The 21,915-nt window shown below is 63.9% G+C and overlaps 1 protein-coding gene across 1 annotated transcript in view; it reads left to right on the forward strand.

The window, feature by feature from the left end:
* Positions 1-21,915, forward strand: part of SBNO2 (strawberry notch homolog 2) — a 46,955-nt gene that overhangs the window by 17,135 nt on the left and 7,905 nt on the right. Inside the window, 13 exon segments of the mRNA XM_047709789.1 lie at positions 123-196; positions 750-861; positions 13,844-14,005; positions 16,052-16,135; positions 16,370-16,466; positions 16,884-17,038; positions 17,148-17,281; positions 17,374-17,464; positions 17,546-17,689; positions 19,661-19,778; positions 19,917-20,022; positions 20,380-20,533; positions 21,444-21,620. Of these exon segments, the coding sequence (XP_047565745.1) occupies positions 123-196; positions 750-861; positions 13,844-14,005; positions 16,052-16,135; positions 16,370-16,466; positions 16,884-17,038; positions 17,148-17,281; positions 17,374-17,464; positions 17,546-17,689; positions 19,661-19,778; positions 19,917-20,022; positions 20,380-20,533; positions 21,444-21,620 (1,608 nt within the window).

Genomic DNA, 21,915 nt, shown 5'->3' on the forward strand with positions numbered 1-21,915 from the left:
TGGAGACCCGGCTGGGGGACCACAGGGTGCAGTTTCTACCCAGGCTGTGGCGGCAGCGTCCTCCCTCCTCTTTGCTGACTGAGCCCCCAGTGGGCGCTCCTGACACTCCCACTCTGTTTCAGAGCGCCATGCTGCACTGCCCGTGGTGGACCGCCTTCTCGCCCACGCCGTACCCAGCCTTCTCCAGCGAGAGCCCGTAAGTCCCTCTGGCCTCCGGGTCCTAGCTCGCCCTGCCACGCCGTGCCCTGCGGCCATGGAGCCCTCCAGAGCTTTCACAGTTCTGCGGGCCCTGCCAGAACAAAATAGAGCTCATGGCCCGTGGAGGGCTTCAGCATCCCACTCAGGGGCTTGTGGGCTGGGCCCTGGCCACATGGAGGCAGCTGAGACTGATTGGCTATGGCCAGTCTTAGAAAGAGCCCACCAGGGAAAAGGGCAGAGGGCTCTGTGGGTGCCCTCCGGGCTGGGGGTGAGAACTCGGGGTGAAGGAGCTGGGAGGGCATGGCGAGTGGGGTTTTGAAGAGTAAGTAGGAGTCTGCGAGGGGTTGGCCGGGACCAGGCCAAGTGCCTGGCTCAGGAACGGCCTGTGGAGGAGCCTGGCCGTGCCTGGCAACTGCAGGGCACTATGTCCTGGGACACGGGCATGTGGGCCTCTCCAAGGAGCTGAGTTGCCTGGACGCTGGAGCTGGTCCTTGGGCCAGTGGCTCCTGCTCCTGTCCTAACGGCCGCCCTCTGTCCCCGTCTTTCTGCAGCCAGTTCATGAGCTCCACCTCCTTCCTCGCCGGCCAGCCCTGCGTGGACACCAGCTACGGACCCCCCACCACCACTCCCAGCTTCCTGCCAAAGACGGGCGACTTTCCTCAGGTAGGGACCTGGAGCCGCGGTCCCCCCCGCCATCCCCGTGAGGGTGCATGGGCGGCCTTGGCCCAGCTCAAGTGCCCATGGTCTGTACTCGGGAAGAGCTGCTGCCCCCGTGGCCGAGGACTCCCAGGTTGCCCCGGTGGCTTCCCTGCAGTGAGAGAGCCGGGCCGGAGGCACATCCCTGTCCGCTTGGTGCTGGCGCCCCAGGTGTGGCTGTGGGGCGGCGTCTGGGGGCGCTGGGTCTGCTTTTCCAAGCGTAGCACCTCCCGCTCCCGGGCGCAGGCCCCCATGCTTGCCCCATCTGGGTGCCGTGGCGCCTCATGCCCTGTACCCCTGGCAGGGCGATGCTCCATTGGGTGCCAAGACCGGACTGGGTGTTTGTGACCCGAACGGTGGCCGTTGAAGAGTGTAGCCCACCCCCACTGGAGGAAGAGACACGTGCAGTTTCATTTTGGGGGGGACTCCGATGCACCCTCGCCGGCTGCGTCTAACGGCTTGCCCTCCTTGCGGCAGGCCCCAGAAGCCAGGTGCCTCCAGAGAGCATTTGTGGGAAGGAGCCCAGGCAGGATCTGAGGCTGGGCAGGGGGCAGCCTGGCGGTACTGTTTCCCTCAGAAACGTGTGGGACTTGGTTTCGCCACAGCTGGGGTACTCGAGCACGCAGTTTGGGAACTGTCCATCCCTGGGGGCTCGGGTCCCCGGAGCCTCAGCTTTCCTTGTACAGTGGGGGCTTGTGTGGCCCCTGGGGAGCCGTCCGGGAGGATTCGGCTCAGCTGGGATCCCCTGGACCCAGGCAGGATAGGTTCCGACTGGCTCCCTCTGCGGGGAGCTGCCTAGTGTCCCTGTAGCACCCCGCGGGGCCTGGAGCCAAGTCCAGAACGGGAGCTTCCTTGGAAACAGGGTCTTTGCACGTGTCACTGAGTTAAAGTCAGGAATGAGCTGATCATGGAGCAGGGATCCCCTAAACCCAGTGGGTCCTTGAAGAGCCGAAGGACACAGGGGAAGCCCAGGACAGTGGTGTCAGCCACAGGCAGGGCTGCTGGGAGCCGCAAGGGGCAGCTGGGGGTGCAGCCTGGGAGGCCTTCACCCGGCAGGACCGCATGAGCATGTGCATGTGTGGTTCAAGCCCTCCCTCTCCAGCTTGGACCCCGTGTGGCCCCCTGGGAAGGAGCTTGGCTGGGCCTGGAGGACGTGCGAGCACAGTAGGCTCAGCTGGGCGTCGGGGCTTTGCAGGCCTCACTGGCCCCCAGCTCTCCCAGGGAGAGGGGGCAGCGGGAGAGGGATGGGGGGTCCCCGTGGTGGCATCCCAGCAGCCTTTGCAGGCATACGTGGATTCTCCCGCCAGCTGCTGACACGCAAGGATACGCTGGCCGCTCTGGTTTGGCGGCTGCCGTCGCCCCGCCTGCGAAGCACCCATGTCCACGACAACGGGTGCGGCTGGCGGTCCACGGCCTGACCCCCTCCCTGAGCTGCCATGCGTGCTCTGAGCGCTGATTGAGTTCTTCCGCTCAGGTCCAGGACAGCTCCTCGGCCAGCCCCAGTGTCTCACGATGCCGGCTCCCAGCCAGGGCGCCCCCTGCTCTCCAGGCCGGGGAGCTAAGGCTCCTGGGAGCTGAAGCCCCAGCCAGGGCCACCCGCCCGGCTCGCTTTCATGCACTCAGCTCGTGCCCTTTCTCTCTCCGCTCTGCCCAGAGCCATGCGCTTCCTTTGACCCACCCTTGGGGCCGCCGCACCTGTGTCTCACCGAGTGTGGGGGTCACTGGTCTGCAGTGCAGCTCGGCTGTGCCCGGCTCACAGATACCTACCGAGCGCCTGCTGAGCTCGGCAGTGGCCCACCCTGGGCCACCCACCCGGGGGCTACTCGGACCCAGTCTTTCTTCTAAAGCAGCAGAACCTTCTTCGAACAGAATCTCTCCCCGGTGCTACATGTGGGATTAGACAGATATGGGACCAGAGTCCAGTTGGGGTGAAGGGTCCTGAGGCCCCGTTAGCCTCCTCCACTCCCTCGTGACCCCCAGGCCTGTGGGCCACGCTAGGAAGGGGGCCAGACCCCGCTGAGCCTCAGCCAGTGGGCCTGCCACAGACACCATGTGCTCCTGACTGACCGAATGACATCACCATGATGACCAGCAAAGTGATAGCCTCAGAGACGTCCCCTTCCTGGTCCCGGGACCTGTGATGTGTCCCCTCCCAGAGCAGAGGGGACCTTGTCAGGGTCCCGAGTTGGGGTGACCCTGGGTTCCCGGGGGGCCTGGCGTCCTCACCAGGTCCTCATGAGAGGGGGGCAGAGGGCGGGGGTCCCAGAGATGGGCAGACCCCGCGCTGCTGGTAGGGAGGATGGAGGGGGACCGCGGTCCAGGAAAGGGTGAGAGCCTGGTCTCCCTGGGGCCCCGGGGGGGATCATAGCTTTCGGTTTTGGACTTGTGATTTCCAGGACCACAGGGTAATAATAAATGTGTGCTGTTTTCAGCTGTAACATTTGTGGTAGCTTATTATGGTAGCGAGAGGACACTGACGCACCATGTGAAGCCCACATGTGGCCCATGGCATGTTCTGACGTTCTCCACTATGCTATTAATCAGAAGGAGTTGGAGCTGGGCTGCAGCCAGGAGTGAACATAAACCTACAGGCCTTGATATACCTTCTGCTCACTAAACCCAAGCCCTGAGTTTTCTGGTAGCCAAAGCAAAAAGAGAAAGGAGATGAGCTGTGTGACTCTGCCTGCAAGAGAAGCCTTCTCTCCCAGTCTCCTTTGGGGCATGGAGCAGTTCCCTGGGATCCGCGTCCCTCCCCTCTCTTCAGGGAGGGCATCTAGACTGGGTTCCCAGGCCTGTGCCTAGTCTTGGCTCCTGCTTCATTGTCTGAGGGCCTTTGTTCCTTGTGTTGTGACAAGGGCTGACCTGCTGAGCCCTGGGGGGACTGGGTCCCTCCCTCGGTTCCACGCAGGATCCAACCCAGACCCAGGACGTTGGCAGGGGGTTGACTGTGCCTCTGTATGGGGTCCCTGGGTTTTTGTTTGTTTGTTTGTTTGTTTTAATTTTAGTTTTAGTTTTAAGTAACTCTACACCCAAAGTGGGGCTTGAACTCACAACCCTGAGACCAAGACTCACATGCTCTACTGACCGAGCTGCCAGGTGCCCTGGGGTTCCCGTTTTCTAGCTTCCGGGTGGGGCCTGCAGCCCGTGGGACCCTGCTCTCCGGAGTGCAGAAGGTCACAGCTAGTCCTCACTCAGAGGCCACTCTGTTCCCCTGGATAGTCGCAGCTGGACCCTCTGCAGAGGCCCAGAACCCAGGGGCCAGTTCCAGGATGAAGGGCACGTGTACCCAGGGGTTACCTGAAAATTTCAGGGCTGATACTCTTTTTGTATGTGTCAGGGTTTTGTGATGAAATGAACTTTACGGCACTTCAGGTGCATTGGGAGGGTGGGAAACAGTGCAGCTCTCTGCCGTCTCACACGCTGCCCCAGTCTCCTACACGTTCTCCGGCACGTTCTCGTTGGGTGGCACTGCGGTCGTCCCCACAACGCAGCCAGCAGACCAGAGCGCCTGGCCTGGAGCGCAGAGGCCCCTGCAGGCTGGCCTGGGGCCTGTGCGCTTCCCAAGGTGCTGTGTTCTCGGCGGGAGTCCTGCGGGCAGGACGCTGCATTCTCGGGTGTCACCTGTGTGCCTGCCCTTCTACGTGTCTTCCTGTGCATGGCGCTGACCTTGAGCCCTGGTCGGGGCAGTAGCGCTGGGGTCCTCCGCTGTCCCCCGGCCACGGTCAGGTTGCTGCTGTGTTCCCCTCTCCCCCGGGGCGGGTGCGTCGAGGCTGCTGGGGACCCTGGTCTGTCGTGGTGGGGACGGGATGGATTTCCTCACGCGTGGCTAGATGTGGCCTGCAGTGACCGTCACTGTGGTGTCTGTCTAGCAGACACTGCGGTCCCTTTTCCTCCACTGTTTGTCGGCTGGAGGACTTCTGTGGGGAAAGCTGGCCCTCCGTTTATTCGGTCACCTGGCTGTGACATGAAGGGCCACCGTCAGGGGCTGCACGCTTCAGTGCTGCTGCGTGGGCTGCTGGGAGTGCCTGTCTGTGTGTCCCCGCTCGGAGACGTATGGGGTGACCCAGACTCAGTCCCTGAAGACCCCGCCTCAGCCTGCACACCACCCACTTCCCCAAGGAAGGCCTCTTCTGACCGTGGCTGGCATGGAGCCACTTAGGTCCTCCGGCTCTCACTGGTAACCCCAGTAGTCGAGGGGCCCCCCTTGGGGTCTCCCACCCCTGAGTGTGAGTGCATGGCTTTTCTTTTATTCCTTGCTTTTGATTTAAGCTGTGATTTGCAAATCATACAATTCAATGACGCTTAGCAAATTCGGAGGGTTGTGTAACTATCACCTCTGTGTAATGCCAGAATGTACCATCGCCCCAAAAGGAAACCCCACATCCACCAGCATTCCCCACTCCTCCCTGCTCCCCAGGCCCCGGCCCTCACAAGCCCCGTTCCTGTCTGTGGAAGAGCCTGGTCTGGACATGTCACACGCGTGGACTCAACACCCCATGTGGCCTCCTGTGTCTGGTTCCCTCCCTGAGTGTCATGGGCTCGGGGTGCATCCCCGGGCCATGCACTGGGGGTGCCTCTCTCCTGCCGGCAGCTGAGAGACGTGTCCATGTATGAGGGACCCACTGTGTGTGCCTGCTCTTTGGCTGACGGGCATCTGGGTGGTTCCCACAGTGGGATTTTTGTGATCCTGAACCCTGGCTCTGTGAATATCCGTGAGCAGGCTTTTGTGCGGACTCGGGTTCCAGGTTGGCTGAATCTGATCGGGGGGTGTCTGGGGACACATTGAGGTCGGCTGGCGCTGAAGGACTCAGGGTCGCGGACCACGTTGCCCAAAGCCTTGTGCTTCCAGGCCCTGCCCTATGCTCTCCCGACCCTGGGATCTCTGGGGTCCTGGTTGTGGATGTGCTGCCCAGCCCATGTCCCCCTGGGAGCGGGTGCTCCACTGACCCCTCCCCCCAGGTCCACCTGGACCCCGAACATACTGGCCGGACTCTGGGGGAAGGCCCCTGTCTCCAGACCGAGCCCCCTCGTGCAGTGAGTGGGGTGGGCACTGCTCTGACTGTCCCTCCCAGCATCTCGGGTGGGTCCTGCACCCACCCAGTAAGGACACTTTCCGTGCGCCGGCCCGGGGCTTCTGGGAAGCCAGGATGAGCTTTGCAAACTCTCAGCAGCTCTCCGCTGAGGGGCGGACAGCACTGCCTGCTCTGCAGAGGGACTTCGGCAGGGAGCAGAGGTCACAGCACCCCCCCAGCAGCCCCTGGTAGTTACTGGCACTGGCAGCAAGAGCCAGCAGGACGCTGCTTCTCTAAGGAAGCCTCCTGGTTCCCGCTGAGCTGCAGCCAAGAACCCAGTCCCTGCTCCATGGTCTGTGCCGAGGGCCACTCTGTGGTCTGCCCGAGCACCACAGACCAGTGGGAGCAGGAGCATGGGTGTCTCCACAGGATCGCTGCACAGAGGCTGGGACAGCCAGGAGCCAGGGGACAAGGCGGTGAAGGGTGGCCAGGTGCTTGGAGAGTGGCCCCTGCAGAAAGCCCTGGGTCGGGGTCCAGGCCCCCACACCCTTGACTGCAACACCACAGAGTACTCAGGGTCAGTTGTCCCCACGGCAGGTCAGCTGTCCCCACGGCAGTGGGCTAATAGCCGTTTCTTCGGGGGCCGTGTGAGCCAGGGCTGCCCCCACCAGGCCCCACCAACAGGGTGACCTTGAACCACAGAGAGTATGCCCTCACTGTGCTGGGGCCAGGCCCCCCAGATCCTGGTGTGGTGGGGCCGCGCTCCCTCCTTGGGCTCCAGGGGTGGGTCCCTTCTGCCTCTCCCAGGTCCGGGGCTCCAGGCATCCATGCGCATGTGGCCACATCACTCAGAGCCTGTCCCGGGGGCACGTGGCTACCTCCCTGTGCATCTGTCACGAGGACACACCAGTCATTGACTGCCTCACGGCCTCCCCCTTCCTGTACGACCTCAACTGAACTGACTGTACATGCAAAGATCCTGTATCCAAATAAGGTCCCGTTCCCAGGTCCCGGGGGCCAGGACGTGAGCATGAGTCTTTGGGGGACATAACTCACCCCTGGACAGGAACATCCCAGCAGTGAGGTGTGCCTGAGGGGACCTGCAGTGCCCAGCCCACCCTTCTGCCCCGTGTCCACCCCCACCTCCCCGGAAGTGGTGGCCTAAAGCCCAGCAGGGCATGGCTTGTGTGAGGGCCCACGAGGCGGGGAGGAAAGGAGGCAAAACCCCAGCACAGACTGGGGGTTCTTGGGGAACAGGGCAGCTGGGCCATGCCCGCCCCTCTTCACCCCGCCTGGCCCAGGGCAGAGGGTCACCCCGGGGTCAGAGGGGGCCCTGCCAGACAGCACCCCAGCTCCGAGGCAGCCAGATGGGGACGGAGCCAGTCCTGTCCTTGGGGGCGGCCCTGCTTACACACATGACCTGTGTGTAAGTCACTATGTTTGACTTCCGCCAGGGCCTCTGCCCAGGTCCCCACTCAACCCCTATGCCTCCATCCAGGTACGCAGCAGACCCCCAACCTGTGGCCTCCAGGGGGCTGGGCAGGGCGGCCAGGGGCCCAGTGGGTGCTGGCTTCCCTGTCTCCTCAAGGCCACCCTTGCCCATAGTCCAGCCGTCTGCCACTGAGATCTTGGGGACGGATAGTCAAAGGTCAGAAACTGCTGACACCTGACAGACCTCGCGGCGGTTGGATCCAGTCATGAGAACTCGGCACATATACTTTGCGCGTCTTTCGGGTTTGGTTTCTAGTCATTGTTTTAAACCTCAGTCCAGGTCCACGTGCCTTGAAATCCGCGCTTTGGGGGCATCTGTCTGGCTCAGTCAGGAGAGCGTGTGACTTTATTTATGTATTTGACAGAGAGAGACACAGCGAGAGAAGGAATAGGAGCAAGGGGAGTGGGGGGGGAGTGGGAGAGGGAGAAGCAGGCTCCCCACTGAGCGGGGAACCCGATGTGGGGCTCCATCCCGGGATCCTGGGTCACAACCTGAGCCGAAGGTGGACGTTGAACCACTGACCCACCCAGGTGCCCTAAGCGTGTGATTCTTGATTTCAGGGTCTTGAATTCAAGCCCCATGTTGGGTGTAGAGACTATTTACAAAAGAAAATGAGTGACTAAAAACTGTTAGAAAAAATAAAATAGGGGCGCCTGGGTGGCTAAGTGGGTTAAAGCCTCTGCCCTCAGCTCAGGTCATGATCCCAAGGTCCCGGGATTGAGCCCTGCGTCGGGCTCTCTGCTTGGCAGGGAGCACTGCTTCCCCCTGTCTCTCTCTCTCTGCCTGCCTCTGACTATTTGTGATCTCTGTCTGTCCAATAAATAAATAAAATCTTTAAAAAAAAAAAAAAAGAAAGAAAAAATAAAATAAGGGCACCTGAGTGGCTCAGTGGGTTAAGCCTCTGCCTTCGGTTCAGATCATGGTCTCAGGGTCCTGGGATCGAGCCCCGCTTCCTGCTCTCTGCTCAGCAGGGAGCCTGCTTCCCTCTCCCCCTCTGCTTGCCTCTCTGCCTACTTGTGATCTCTGCCTGTCAAATAAATAAATAGAATCTTTAAAAAAGTAAAATAAAATCCACCTTTTTAAGGTAAATTCACAGGGTTGTGCAACCACAAGTTCTGTCCAGTTCCAGTACTTTCCATCAGCCCTGAGGAAACCCCGTCCCCATCAGCCATCCCCTCCCCCAGCCCCTCAGCCCCCACGAGTCCCCTTCCCGCCCGTGGAGGAGCCTGGTCTGGACGTGTCACACGCATGGACTCATACCCTGTGCGGCCTCCTGTGTCTGGTTCCCTCCCTGCGTGTTGTGGGCTCCGGGGTCTGTCCCCAGGGGAGCGCATGGGGGCCTCGCTCGTGCTGGGGTCAGGGACACTCCCGCACGTGGGTGGGCCACATCCCCCTGTGCGGGGACACCGTGCTTGTCAGCACCTTTTGGCTGCCATGAGTCATGTTGCTGTGGACGTGCACTTAGGGTTTGGTGGGACGTGTGTTTCTGTGTGTTCGGCCGTGTACGCAGCCGTGGACTCGCAGGGTCGTCGGGTGACTCCGTGTGCAACTGTCCGAGGAGCTGCGGGACTGTTTCCGAAGAGACTGTCCTGAGTCCCTGCCTGCGTGGCGGCCGGCTCCGACGTCTGTACGTCCTGGCCGGCACTTGTCACTGCGTGTCGGGGTCGGGCTGTCCGGGGGGCCGTGACGTGACGTCTCCCCGGCTCTGGTTCACATTTCCCTGCTCCTGACGGTGTGAGCGTCCTTCTGCTGGTACTTTCCCTTCTACATGCAGTGCCGGGGCGGGGTGGGGGGAAGGGTGAGGGGCTGCAGGCTCTGCGGTACAGACAGGACAGGAATGCCACAGTGGCCCTGTGGGACTGGAGCCCGCGATCCCTTACAGTCCCCGACAAGGACCACGGCCCAGGGTCCCCCCCCCCCGGCAGCCGCAGCCCCACAGGTGCTCCTCACCCCCAAGCACGTGCTGGGAGCCCGGCCTAGCCACACGGCTGCTGTGTCCTGTGGGACAGGGCACCGTGAGGTGCTCGAGCAAGGTCTCTGACCCATGGGGCGCTGCCCGCCAGCCCAGCCTGTGCCCCACTATCTGTGTGGGGCTGAGGGTGCAGGGCCAGGCAGGGAGAGGAAAGAAGGGGGTTTGGGAGACAGCTGTACCCTTGGCAAAGTTCCAAGAGAAGGAGCAGGGTAGGGGCCCGAGTTCCTTCAGGGAGGCCCTCCAGCTGGGGCCGTAGCATGAATAGAGGCCTCGGGGGAGCCCGGGAGGCCTGGAGACAGGCTCCAGGGTGGCTGGGGAAAAGCTGTGTGGAGGGGCGTGGAGGGGCGGGCTGGGCCTGCCTTTTCTCCCTGTGGCGTGGGGACTTGTGCCCCTCCCTGCCATGGGCACCCCAGGAGCAAGAGCAGGTCCCTGCCGGCCGGCCAGGGCAGTCTGCACCCGGAGTACCCGCAGGCTGGGGAAACCGAGGCAAGGGCGGGGGGAGGCGGGCGGCGGCCGGAGGGCGCGCCGGGCCGGCCGGGTGCGCGCCTGCGGCTGGTGGGCAGCGTGCGGAGAGCTCTGTGGCTAGATTACGCCCAGTACAGGAATTCTCGCTCTGCCAGTAATCACCCTGACTTCCCAGGCAGCCATCATTTCCTGAAAGTCAGCAGCCTTAGGGGAAGTAGGCGCTGGCGGTGACTAACCCGACATGCAAATGCGGCCGGGCCGAGAGCGGCCCAGCGCCGCCTCGGTCCTGCGGGAGCCGCCCGCCTTCCGCTGCCGTCGCCCCCTCGCCATGTCCCAGCTGCGCTTCTGGCTGCACTTCGCGGCCCTCAACAAGGTAACTGCGCGCGGCTCGCTCCTGCCTGCCGACAGCCGGCCCCCCGCCGCCAGAGCCTGGGCCGCCGGGACTCCGGAGAGCGCCCCATGGCGGCCGGCCCGACCCTGACAATCTCGGGGTGTCCTGGGCCGGAGCTGGCGGAGTGCAGTTTGAGGTGGGCTCCCAGAGGCCAGGTAGGAACGGCATCCTCCCTCCGCCCCTCCTCGGGATCCCCAGGGGTCCCGGACGGCTTCCAGCCACTAACCCAGGGCTAGCAGGACAGAGCCTGTCTCCACAAGGGCGTTTCTGGGGTCCGAGTGGCGCTGAGCAGCTGCAGGTCCCCGAGGGAAGCCCAGGGTGAGGTCTGGGGTGGGGCCATCCTGTCCTGTGCCCCCATTCTGTGGGGGACACTGTTTGGCAGGTCTTCATCTGGTCCAGGGAGCCCCAAAATGCTGAGAGACAGTAACCACGGCGGTGACCTGTGACCTCCCTGGTCCACCAGAACAGTCAGGGTGACCCCCCACTCCCTCCCCGCTGGGGGCTGTTGCTGACGGAGTAGGGTGGGGGCCTGGCGTCTTAGGAGGCACTTTGCTGGGAGTCTGTGGAGGGTGATTTGGGGTTTGGGTCATCTTGGGGATCTGCTGGTGGCCGCTGGGCATCTGGTCCCGACCCAGGGGCTGGTGAGCCTCCCACCTGGGAGGGGTCAGCCCTCGCCTCATCCTGCCACCCTTGCCGGGCAGGGAGTGTGGCTGGGAGAGACCCCGGTGCCCCACGTGAAGCCCTGCCTGCCTTGGACCCAAGAATTGAGTGGAGCAGTGCCCCGAAGTGGGCAGAAACCCCCCACTTTGCTAATAGCCCTTCTTCCGGAGCAGCCGTGTGCGGAGTTCCCGCACAGGACAGAGCTCCCGGGGCCCCACGCGCAGGCCCTCTGCTCACGCCGCACGTCCACACAGTGACGGGCAGGCCCCGTCCCCTCATTCACCAGAGATCCTCGCTCTGTCCCAGGACCCCATCCGACCCCACGGGATTTCCGTTGTCCCTCTGCTTCGGACCCTCCGGGCCAGGACCCTGAGTCCACTGTTCCTCGTGTGGATGCCCTGGGAGGTTGGAGGAGGGCTGGCCGGGGGTCCTGCAGGTCGTCCCCAGGCTGCGTTCATCCCATCAGGGGTCCCTACTGCTCACACAGCTCCTGCCTGTGGACGCTGGCCCTGTCTCCTGCCGGGTGTGCTGGCCGGGTCCACACCATCCTTGTGGGAAGGGGTTGCTCTGCGCCGCCCACGCAGGGGGGCCCACAAGGACCCACCTTTTGCCAGGTGCCATTCCTCTTCTTCGGCCCTGGTCAGGGCCCCTCCCCACCTGTGTACACTCCTACTGTGCCTGCTTCACCTTCAGGAAGCAGGCCCACCCCTCGGGGCCTCCTGGCGCTGCCAGCCTCATAGCCTTAGGGGCAGTTGTCACTGTGACCAAGCTTGCGGGGTGATCTCTGGGAAGGCCATGCTCAGATGTGGTTCCAGAAGGATTTTAGCAAAGATAGACGGCCACCCATACCCAGACCTCCCCTGGCAGCCCACAGGGGTCCGTGCTCCATGCGGCCTCTGAGGACCGAGCGCCCAGTTTCCATGGCCCAGCCTTCTCACCTTGGACCCCAGCTGCCCTGGAATGTGGCAGAGTCCCCGGGAGGTCCTGGTGGCCAGAGAGCAGGCCTCACGGTTAGCAGGGCCAGACCTCCCATTGCCCGCTCAGCACCACCCCCCGTCCAGTGGCCCCATAGATGGCTGCTCTGACCTGTGACACTGCCGGTCATCCCAAGCAGTGTCGAGGTGCGCCTTTCCCACTCGGGGGTTGGTGTGGCTCTCCTGCCCCTGTCCCCATGCTGCGGACTTTTATACACCTTCCCAGGCCACTGCCTGCCTGAGCTGGTCCTGCCAGCCACTGTCTGTCTCCTCGCCCGGGCTTGTCCAGGCTGTCGAGTCCTGCCAGGGTCTGCCTCCCCAGGGCCCCGGCTGGATGCAGCCTGGGGGGCGGGAGTGAGTGGTGGTCCCTCTGGTTTCCTATATGTTGTCGGCCACCTGGGTACCTGTGAAGGTGCCCAGCCTCATACCAGCTGACTTGGCCACGGGTGGTCTTTCTTGCACAGACCCTGAGTCCTGGCCTGGCTGTGGGACCAGCTCCATCCAGGAGATAGACTCCCGCAGACAGCAGCCCCTGCGTCCAGCCACCGTCAGGGAGGCCTGGCCTCATGCCTGCCCACCCCTTCCCGAGGGGCCCCTCACAACAGGCCCCAGCCTGCCTGGTCCTCGGGGCTGTGTGTGCTCTGGTGTCCCAGCAGACCCTTAGGAAGCTGGGTGGTATGACCTGGAGGCCCCTACCACCATCACTACCACCGAGGAATAGGGATCCGATTCCGACACAGATGAATGGGAGGGGAGCCCTCGCAGGTGGAGTGTGGCAGGCCCCGGCACTGGCCACAACCTGGCGCCTGTTCTCAGGGACCTGGGGGCTGTCGGGTCGCTGCCCTCCACCTCCAGAAGCCAGCTCACCTGTGTTCACGGGGCCTGAGCCTGGTGCAGCAGGACGGGCTCCAGGCCCACGTGTCTCCTTCCTCTGCAGAGTCCGCAGCCCCCCGGCCAGCCCTGCCGGTCTTCCTCACCATGCCCCAGGGGTTAGTGTGCCAGCATGTCAGCCCGGCTGGCCTGGCCCTCCGAGGGCCCTGATGGGCTGAGACATATAAGGGGTGCCCATGCCTGGGGACTCCTGGAGGGCAGCTCTCCACTGCTCTCACCCAGCCCTGCCTCCCTCCCCCATGAAGCGTCTGCACTGACTCACCTGAGTCAGCATGACCGGCCTCTAACATGGAGGTTGGCCTGGGAGGGCCTCATCTGGGAGGGCCTGTGGGGGCTCCTTCCCCATGAGGGGTTGGCTGTCCCAGGATCTAGGACTGGAGGGGCTCAGGGAATCAGAAGGGGCTTCCCCTACCCAGCTTCAGGCCCCCAGGGGTCCCTGTCTATAACACGGGCCCCTACTGCCCTCTCCTGGTGGTCGGTGGCACGGACACCACCACCCAGGGGGACAGTCTCTAGGGCGTCTCCGGCTGGGGGCTCACTCCCTGCTGGTCCAGGAACGCTCAGGGCTGGTCGCCAAGTGTCCCAAGGATACACACAGGCGCTCAGCGTCTGTGACCTGGGGGTGGGGAGGGGCAGCATGGGAATAACCCTGGCATTGCCTCTCATATCTTTTACATTTAGGTTTCTGAACAGTGTGTAGCCTGTACAACAAACTCCCCCTTGAAGGTGTGGGGCTTTCTGTGTCCTGATATCCGTGTACTGGTGTGACATGCTCCTAGTGTCACCTAATTCCAGAACGTTGCATCTCCCCAAAGGCAACCCTGTTTCCATCTGTTGTCACTCCCCACCCCCTTCCCAGCCCCCATGAGCCCCCTTCCCGTCCGTGGAGGAGCCTGGTCTGGATGTGTCACATGTGTGAACTCACACCCTGTGTGGCCTTCTGTGTCTGGTTCTCTCCCTGACCGTCGTGGGCTTGGGGTCCATCCCTGGGGTCGCACGTGGGGGCACCTCTCCAGCTCACGGCAGGAGTGTGTCCATCATGCCTGGGCCCCCCAGATGCACTGGCTGCCTCTCATCCTGCCTGTCTTCCAGGATTCCGCGTACCTCGACGACCTTTCCAACGCCTCCATCTTCTCTTCGTCCGTGGACTCCCTCTCAGACATCGCAGACACACCGGACTTCCTGCCGGCCGACAGCCTCAGCCAGGTGCCCACCATCTGGGACGTGAGCACCGGCCCCGCCGCTCAGGAGAAGGTGAGCTCAGCCCGAGAGGCCTCTGTGCAGGCAGCTGGCCCGGGGCCCCATCCCAGGCTGGGGGCGGCACTGGGTTGCTCAGAGACACCAGTGAGGTCGCTGGTCAGGGGTCCTGGCGGTTTCCGCACGTCCGAGAATGCAGGGGTGCGGCATGGGGGAGGGGAGCTCCTGCACTGGGCTCCTTACCCCTCCTTCTGCAAAGGGTCCTGTCACACAGCCAGCCATCGCCCTCACCGGCTCCAGTGGCTCGGTCTCGACGCGTCACTCTGCTGGGCATACGGGGTTCATTGGGAGACCAGCCAGAGCCAGCTTCCAGCACCGGTTCTCCCTCTGGGGGTCCTGGGCGCTGTCCGGAGGCATTGTCGGGGGCTGGTGTTCCTGGCTTTGAGAAGGTGGGGGCCCAGGAACCAGAGGGCTGTGTTGGCGCCTGTGAAGCTCGTGATGGGGGAGCGTGGGTGACATCCGGCCAGATGGGAGGGGTCCCCAGTGTGCCAGGCCCAGACTCCAGGTCATTCCCGGACTGGGCAGAGGCACATCGGGGAGGGAGGCGAGGCCCCGTCCGGCTCCCCTCCAGGGTTCTCTGCTGGAAGAGAAGCCCCTAGCTCTTCGGAGCCGGAACCTGGTTCAAGGCTCTGACAGGGAGCACTGGGAATGTGGATTGAGGGATAGTGCCTCTAAGGGGGAGCAGCGTCTTCCATCCCGAGCCCTGCCTGGTGGCCCACAGCAGTGGACATGATGCCTGCCCAGCCGCCTGGCGCTTCCTCGGCGCCTCCCGGCCCCTCTGAGCCAGGGAACAGTAGATGGGTCGGTGAGGCCCGGAGCCCAGTGTGGGGCTGGCACAAGGGCAGGAAGAGCCCAGGGCGGCCTTGTGCGGTCCCTGTCCTCTACAGCCGTGATGGGAGGCCTGGGCCGCCTTCCTGCATCTGGGCTGAAGGGCCTCCGACCAGCCTCGCTCCTGGGTGCAGAGCGTGAGGCAGAGGCCGCTCGAAGTGGTCAGCAGGAGGACGGCTGCAACCCGGTGCTCATGGCCCGCTGCTTGCCTGCCCAGCGGGCGTCCTGCCTCAGCCTTCCAGGAACATGGGCCCCGGGGTTTTTTTTTTGTTTTTTTTTTGGGGGGGGGGTTAATTGAATGTTTGTTTTTGTTAATTAAAAAAAAGAGGGGGGGGGATGGGGAATAGAGTTTAGGTTTCCTGCTCCTGGTTTTGCCTTCTGTCTCATTTTATTTTTCGAAAAAGCTCTGGCGCGTCCTTAACCTTCAAAAACAGCAGGAGTCCTAAAAATCAAGTGGGTTATCACACACCCCATGCCTTGTCATCCCCCAAGACAGGAAGGGACCCTCGAGCTCTGTGTGTGCTCAGGAGTGAGCCCCTGGTGCTCACAGTCATGGGTCTGGGCATGGTGGGGGTCCTGGAGGGGATGGGCTCTGGAAGGGACTCCTACATTTCTATTTGTTTCTCACGTTTGTGGTTTTACGATGACCACACTACTTTCATGATTTTTATTTTAAGGGAGGTTGTGTTTTAGAATTGTGGACCCTGCTGCGTCCACCCCGTGTGTCCGAGGACAGGTCACCCCCAGCAGCCTCAGTGGGATCACTCCCTGAAGGCGGGCCGGTGGAGGGCCGGGTGTGACACGGTTCTCCAGGGTTTGGGTCTCCTGTCCTGGACCCTCTGGGCTCTGGATGCCACCTGAGTTCTGATGCCAGGGGTCCCTGTGTCCCCATGGCTGATGGGCTCCCCCCAGGCACCGCCTTTGTCCACGAGGTTCTTGGTCCCCTGGGACCATGCTCAGGTGGTCCATCTTCCCGTGGCATGACTGTGGTTTGGGACATGGGACATGTCCTTACTTTGTTGATCTGCATGATGGGGGCTGTGGCTTGTTGCTCAGAAGAGCCAGCTGCCAGGCAGCGGAAAGGAGGCAGCAGCTGGCCGTGGCTGAGGGGCGTGAGGGCAGGGTGAGAACCCACTGGAGACCAGGCTGGGGGCCCATGGGGGGCATTTCCTCCCCCGATCTTGCCTGCTGGCTCATGTCCACTCTCTGCTCTAGCTGCTCCTGCCCACTGGGCCATGGACAGGCCTTGAGGACCCTGTGTCCTCCCTTTCCAGCACCCCACTTCTTGTCAGCTACCAGGTAAGCTGGGCCCTGTCCCCAGTGCTGCCTCTCGTAGGGCCTGGGATGCTTGGGGGCACCTGTTTGGAAGCAGGGCCTCCCCATTGTATGGGTGGGGAAACAGGCCCTGGGGAGGCACCACATGGGGGGGGGGTGCCCCATTCACTGGGCTGGTTGCCCCCTGGGGGAGGGAGGGCTGTGCTGGGCAGGACGGGCCCGTGCAGCTGGGACCACAGCTCTGGCGCTGACCTTCAGTCCCAGAGTCAGCCTGAGGAGGAAGACGAGGCAGAGGAGGATGAGGGGGAGGAGCTGGGCCACACAGAGACCTACGCCGACTACGTACCGTCCAAATGTGAGTGTGCTGCCAGCTGCCAGCCCCCAGCCGGGCCCTGCCAGGCCTGCACAGCCCCAGCGGGCTCCAGCCAGAGGCAGAGCCAGTGGCGGGAGCTACGGGCTGGTTCCTGGGACTATCTGCAGGGCCACAGGCTGGCTTTGGCTGTGGGCTGGCCTTGGGGGCAGTTCTGTAAACCCCACTTGGCACAAAACTGGAGGCACCATAGAGGGTCCCGTGAGACGTGAGCCCCACCTTCCTCCCTGAGCAGGGATCTGCCCCCCCATTCTTTTGTGCAAAACAATGATGGGCCCCCTACCCCAGACCCTGGTCTGCCCCTCTACCTTCTGGGAGCATCTCGCAGGCAGCCCTGGACCCTGGCAGCCCTCCCTAGACCCTGGCCACGCCCCTGATGTGCCCTTGGCCATGCCTCTCCAGCCAAGATCGGGAAGCAGCATCCGGACCGCGTGGTGGAGACCAGCACCCTGTCCAGTGTCCCACCGCCAGACATCACCTACGCCCTTGCCCTGCCTGCTTCCGACAGCGGGGCCCTGTCTGCCCTACAGCTAGAGGCCATCACCTATGCCTGCCAGGTGACCTCGGGTCTCCTGCCCCGCTGGCCCACGTTGTGTGTGTGGGGGCCCTCGAGGCCCCGGGGAGGGGCAGCCCGCCAGACCCTGACCGCCCTTCCTTGGTCCGCAGCAACACGAGGTCTTGCTCCCCAGCGGCCAGCGGGCCGGCTTCCTCATCGGCGATGGTGCAGGCGTGGGCAAGGGGCGCACGGTGGCCGGCATCATCCTGGAGAATTACCTGCGGGGCAGGAAAAAGTCCCTGTGGTGAGTGTGCCCCCCCCCCCCGTGGCCCACGCCCAGGTGAGCAGGCGAGGAGGGGAGGGGGCACCGTGGCACCCACCAGCCCGCACTCCTAGGTTCAGCGTCTCCAATGATCTCAAGTATGACGCGGAGCGGGACCTGCGGGACATCGACGCACCGGGCATCGCGGTGCACGCGCTGAGCAAGGTGGGTGGGATCGCCCCCTCCTCAGGTGGGGGCCCGGAGCGCTAGCCCGGCAGCGCCCCCATGCCCGCCCCTCTCCTCCAGATCAAGTACGGGGACAATACTACCTCAGAGGGCGTCCTCTTCGCCACCTACTCTGCCCTCATCGGGGAGAGCCAGGCCGGCGGGCAGCACCGCACGCGCATCCGCCAGATCCTGGAGTGGTGCGGGGAGGCCTTCGATGGAGTTGTATCCTGCCTCTGCTGTGGGCGCGGGGAGGTGCGGTAGGCGCGGTAGGCGCGCCGGAGTGGGTTGCGCCTGGAGGGGCGGGGCCTGGAGGGGCGGGGTGGAAGGGAGCGTGGAGTCAGCCAGGGTTTGGGGCTGGAGGACGGCCCTGGGGCGGGGGTCAAGGGAGAGAGGGGCGGAGGAGGGGTGGGGAGCGAGAGGGTGGGGTCCCGAAGGGGGCAGGGGGAGGGGAATGGGGGAGGGGCGGAGCTCTGGAATCCCGGGACCTCACCCCGGAAACTGGAGGAGTTCCCGGCAGGAGGCTGGCGGTCACTGACCGCTGTTGTCCGCTGCGGTCTGGCCCGGCTTCCCGGCTCCGGCTAGCTTCACCCCAGACCGCAAGCGTGGGGGCGTGCCCAAGGCCGGGAAGGTGCCCGCGGCTGTGGGAATGGGGCAGAGCGCGCCACCTCCCCCTCTGCCTCCGCAGCCCCCTGTGCGTTCGTCGGGGCTCTTTGGGGGCGGACAGGCCAGGCTGGGGCAGCTGGAGGACAACTGGGCTCCTGGGGCTTGGCAGGGGGCTCTGCTGACCTGTCTGTCCCTGTCAGTATGGGTCCGGGCTCCAGGCCCTTCCCGACAGAAAGGGCAGGGACCAGAGAGGTCTGCAGCCTCCTCCTGTCTGGAGCGGGGAGGAGTGTTTTGTTCCTCCGGGATGTGTAGCAGCAGCTTGTGGAAGGTCCGGCCCCACGCAGGACTGTCTGGGGCCGGCCGCATGTTAACTGTGAGCTGACCGCACTCGGGGGCCACAAGCACTCTGCCAGCGGACCCCCTCAGTCTCCCCAGTGAGGTGCCCGGTTTCCTGGGGATTTCCGCACTGGGGTCCACGGAGAGTTCTCTGGGCCTCATGCAGCAGGGGACCCTGCTGCCTGGTGCACACGGCTGTGTCGGCACTGCTGGTGCTGCTCTGGGGCAGGGCCTGGCCCTCGCTGAAGGGTTCTGGGCGCACCTTCCTGTCCATGGTCCCCAGAGGTCGTCCCTTGGGTGCCTTGGCACGTGACTTTACTCCTCCCTGCCTGACCCCGGGCACGTGTACTCATCACCGTGTGTCCTGCCGCTCTGTCCCATCTCAGGGACATGGCGGTGGTCTCCAGCATCCCTGTTATAAACAGCCCGAGTGACCAGCTAGTGTGCCCCATCACACCCTCTCACTTTCCTCGGGCCCGTCCCGAGAGCGGGGTGGCTGGCCCCTAGGCCTCCCAGCACTCTTGGGAAGTCCCTCTCACTCCTGGTCCAGTCACAGGTCAGAAGAGGGACATCGGCCCTCTGTGTCTTTCCGGTTTGTGTGCAGAAGTTCGTAGGGTTACTGTGGCCAGACCCTTGCTGTCCTCCAGAGCAGGGCCCACCGGCCGGAAGAAGGGACCTGAGGCCACTTGCATGGCCTGGGGCAGACGATGGCATGTAGAGTGGTTGCACACTCGCGCCTGTCCGAGGACCATGTGCTTGGCTCCACAGTTCTGCTTCTCGGTCCCGTGTCCACACATCCCCTGTGCCCTTGACACGCCGTAGGTATGCGTGTGTAGCTGCACCCCTTCCTGTAAGAACGCGTTCGTGACCCGCACCCTCGCCTGGAAACTGCTGCCCCCCACTCCTCTCCTCATTCTCTAGCCTGTTCACTTAGGGCCCTCGGTCTGTGGGGGTTGACGCAGAGAGCCAGCACCACCGCTCCCCAGCTCCCCTAGGGGAACAGCTGCAGCCAGGAGGCCCGCCCCGCTCACTCAGAGACCCCGTTTCCTTATGCTCGCTCGTGGCACTCCTTAATGTCCTCACCCAGCCGGCGCCTGCCAGGTCTGTTGGTGGAGGCCTCCAGGGGCCTCCAGGCTGTTTCCTCCTCACCCTGATGGCCTCCAGGCACCTTTCTGAGCCTCCCCTGGGGCATCAGACCAGGGCCTGTGGGGCTGCCTGCATTCCAGAACAGTCCTTAACCCCTGCCTGCCCCAGATTGTGTTTGATGAGTGCCACAAAGCCAAGAACGCCAGCTCCACGAAGATGGGCAAGGCCGTCCTGGACCTGCAGAACAAGCTGCCCCAGGCCAGGGTGGTCTATGCCAGCGCCACAGGTGGGCACGGGGGAGCGGGCGCCCCAGGCCAGGGTGGTCTATGCCAGTGCCACAGGTGGGCACGGGGGAGGTGCGTCTGCTCCTGGAGCCTTTCTGGGGCTGTGTCCCAGGCCCTGACAGGCGGCTCCCTTGTCCCAGGTGCCTCTGAGCCCCGGAACATGATCTACATGAGCCGCCTGGGCATCTGGGGTGATGGCACGCCCTTCCGAACCTTCGAGGAGTTTCTGCATGCCATTGAGAAGAGGTGGGTGCCCGTCCCTGCCCATGACAGGGGCTGCCAAGGGACCTGCACGGGGCCTGCTGTCTGGTGAACTGTCTCCACGTCCTGGCCTGCACGCATCTTGCAAGCCGAGAGATCTCGTTCTTTCCCTGCCTGTGCTTCCCATCACTCTGGGGGAAGGAACCCTGCCCTGCTTTTCCTGTACCCCCGGCCCCCGTGACTCAGGCCGGTCAGAGCGCGGGGCCTCTGCACGTGCTCCCTCCGCTCTCTGTGCCTGCGGCCCTCGCTCACCCTCGGCTTCTGCTGCCGGCCCCTCCCTGGGTTACTCTGCGGCTGGGTGGGACCCAGCGTAATCCGTCGGCCGGCTCTGCCTGTGCACAGGGGCGTGGGCGCCATGGAGATCGTGGCCATGGACATGAAGGTCAGCGGCAGGTACATCGCCCGGCAGCTCAGCTTCTCCGGTGTCACCTTCCGCGTTGAGGAGATCCCCTTGGCCCCGGCCTTTGAGCGTGTCTACAACCGCGCGGCCCTGCTGGTGAGCCAGGTGGCTGGGGGTCCCTGATGGTGCCATGAACACGATTGTGCGTTTCCCCTCAGAAGTACGCTCCCGTCACTGTCAGCGTCTGTCCTCAAAGGCACCACAGGCACTTTTCGGGTCACAGAAGGGAGGAGGCAGCCGGCCCGCCCATGTGGCCCCCAGCGTCGTGCTCATGCGGGGGCTCCTCTGTGGCCGGACTGACGCGGGCCTGTAACTAGGCCCCCAGCAGGCCTTCCCACCGCGGTAGGAGCTCGTCGTTCCTGGAGCCTGTGGCTGTCTCCAGCATTCACATCTCTGTGCCTGTGGCTGGGCCTCATTGCCGTTGCCATTCTGGCATGTGGCTGGGCTCCCTTGTTCGGGCCGGCAGTTCCCCTACGCGGGACGAGCCCTGAGCCTCAGCCCTGAGAGTTACACTTACAACTTAGTTCCAACCAAAGGCGAGCCGTCTTCCCGTGCCCCGGCGGTCATTCTCTGTACTGGGCCCGCCCCCTTGGGGTCGGAAGCTCCCCTGTTGTGAAGACTACAGTTATCCCCAGCTGTGGGCTTGGGTCACTGGGGCAGCAGTGCCCTGGGTGAGCCGTCCTGCTCTGCAGTGTCCAGGGCCCTGGGGCTGCTGGCAGGTGGCAGTCACCGCAGACGTCCCCAGCCCTTTCTGAAAGCCCATCCAGGCCCCTGTGCTGCCCGAGTGGGTCTCCTTCCCCGTGGCCTCACCAGCCCCACACGTTTCAGTCCGTTAATGTTTCTCCCCGTTGGGTTGACACTGCCTCCGTGTCGCTTAGCCACCCACGCCTATACCCCTGGTCACGAATGCCAGCCAGTGGGGGCCGGGCGGCCCGAGGTGGGAGCCAGGGGTGGGAGCCGGGCAGCGGGCAGGCAGCGGCGAGCTCAGCCAGGTGTGTCATTGCAGTGGGCCGAAGCCCTGGGCGTGTTCCAGCAGGCGGCCGACTGGATCGGCCTGGAGTCTCGCAAGTCCCTGTGGGGTCAGTTCTGGTCGGCCCATCAGCGCTTCTTCAAGTATCTGTGCGTCGCTGCCAAGGTGTCCCGGCTGGTGGGGCTGGCCCGGGAGGAGCTGGCCCGGGACAAGGTGAGCCAGGAGCCGCAACACCGGCCCTGTGGGACTGCCCAGGCACTCTGCCCTGGTCCTCTTGAGAGCTTGGCGACTGCGCCTTGACCCCTGTGCCCTCATGCGGCTGGCTGAGCCTGTGAGGACGGGCTGTGGCACTGGCGATGTTGAGGCCCGGAAGGTTCTGGTCCTGCACAACCCCACTGCCCTGAAGCAGGTGCCATGTGTGGCCTTGCCTGTGTCTGTGTCCAGGCCGGCCTGGTGATTCCCTGGGAAGAACTGGGCGGGAGCCAGGGCAGAGAACAAGGGAGAGGGT

This window comes from Lutra lutra, chromosome 1 (assembly GCF_902655055.1).
Source record: "Lutra lutra chromosome 1, mLutLut1.2, whole genome shotgun sequence".
In the NCBI taxonomy this organism is placed as follows: Eukaryota; Metazoa; Chordata; class Mammalia; order Carnivora; family Mustelidae; genus Lutra; species Lutra lutra.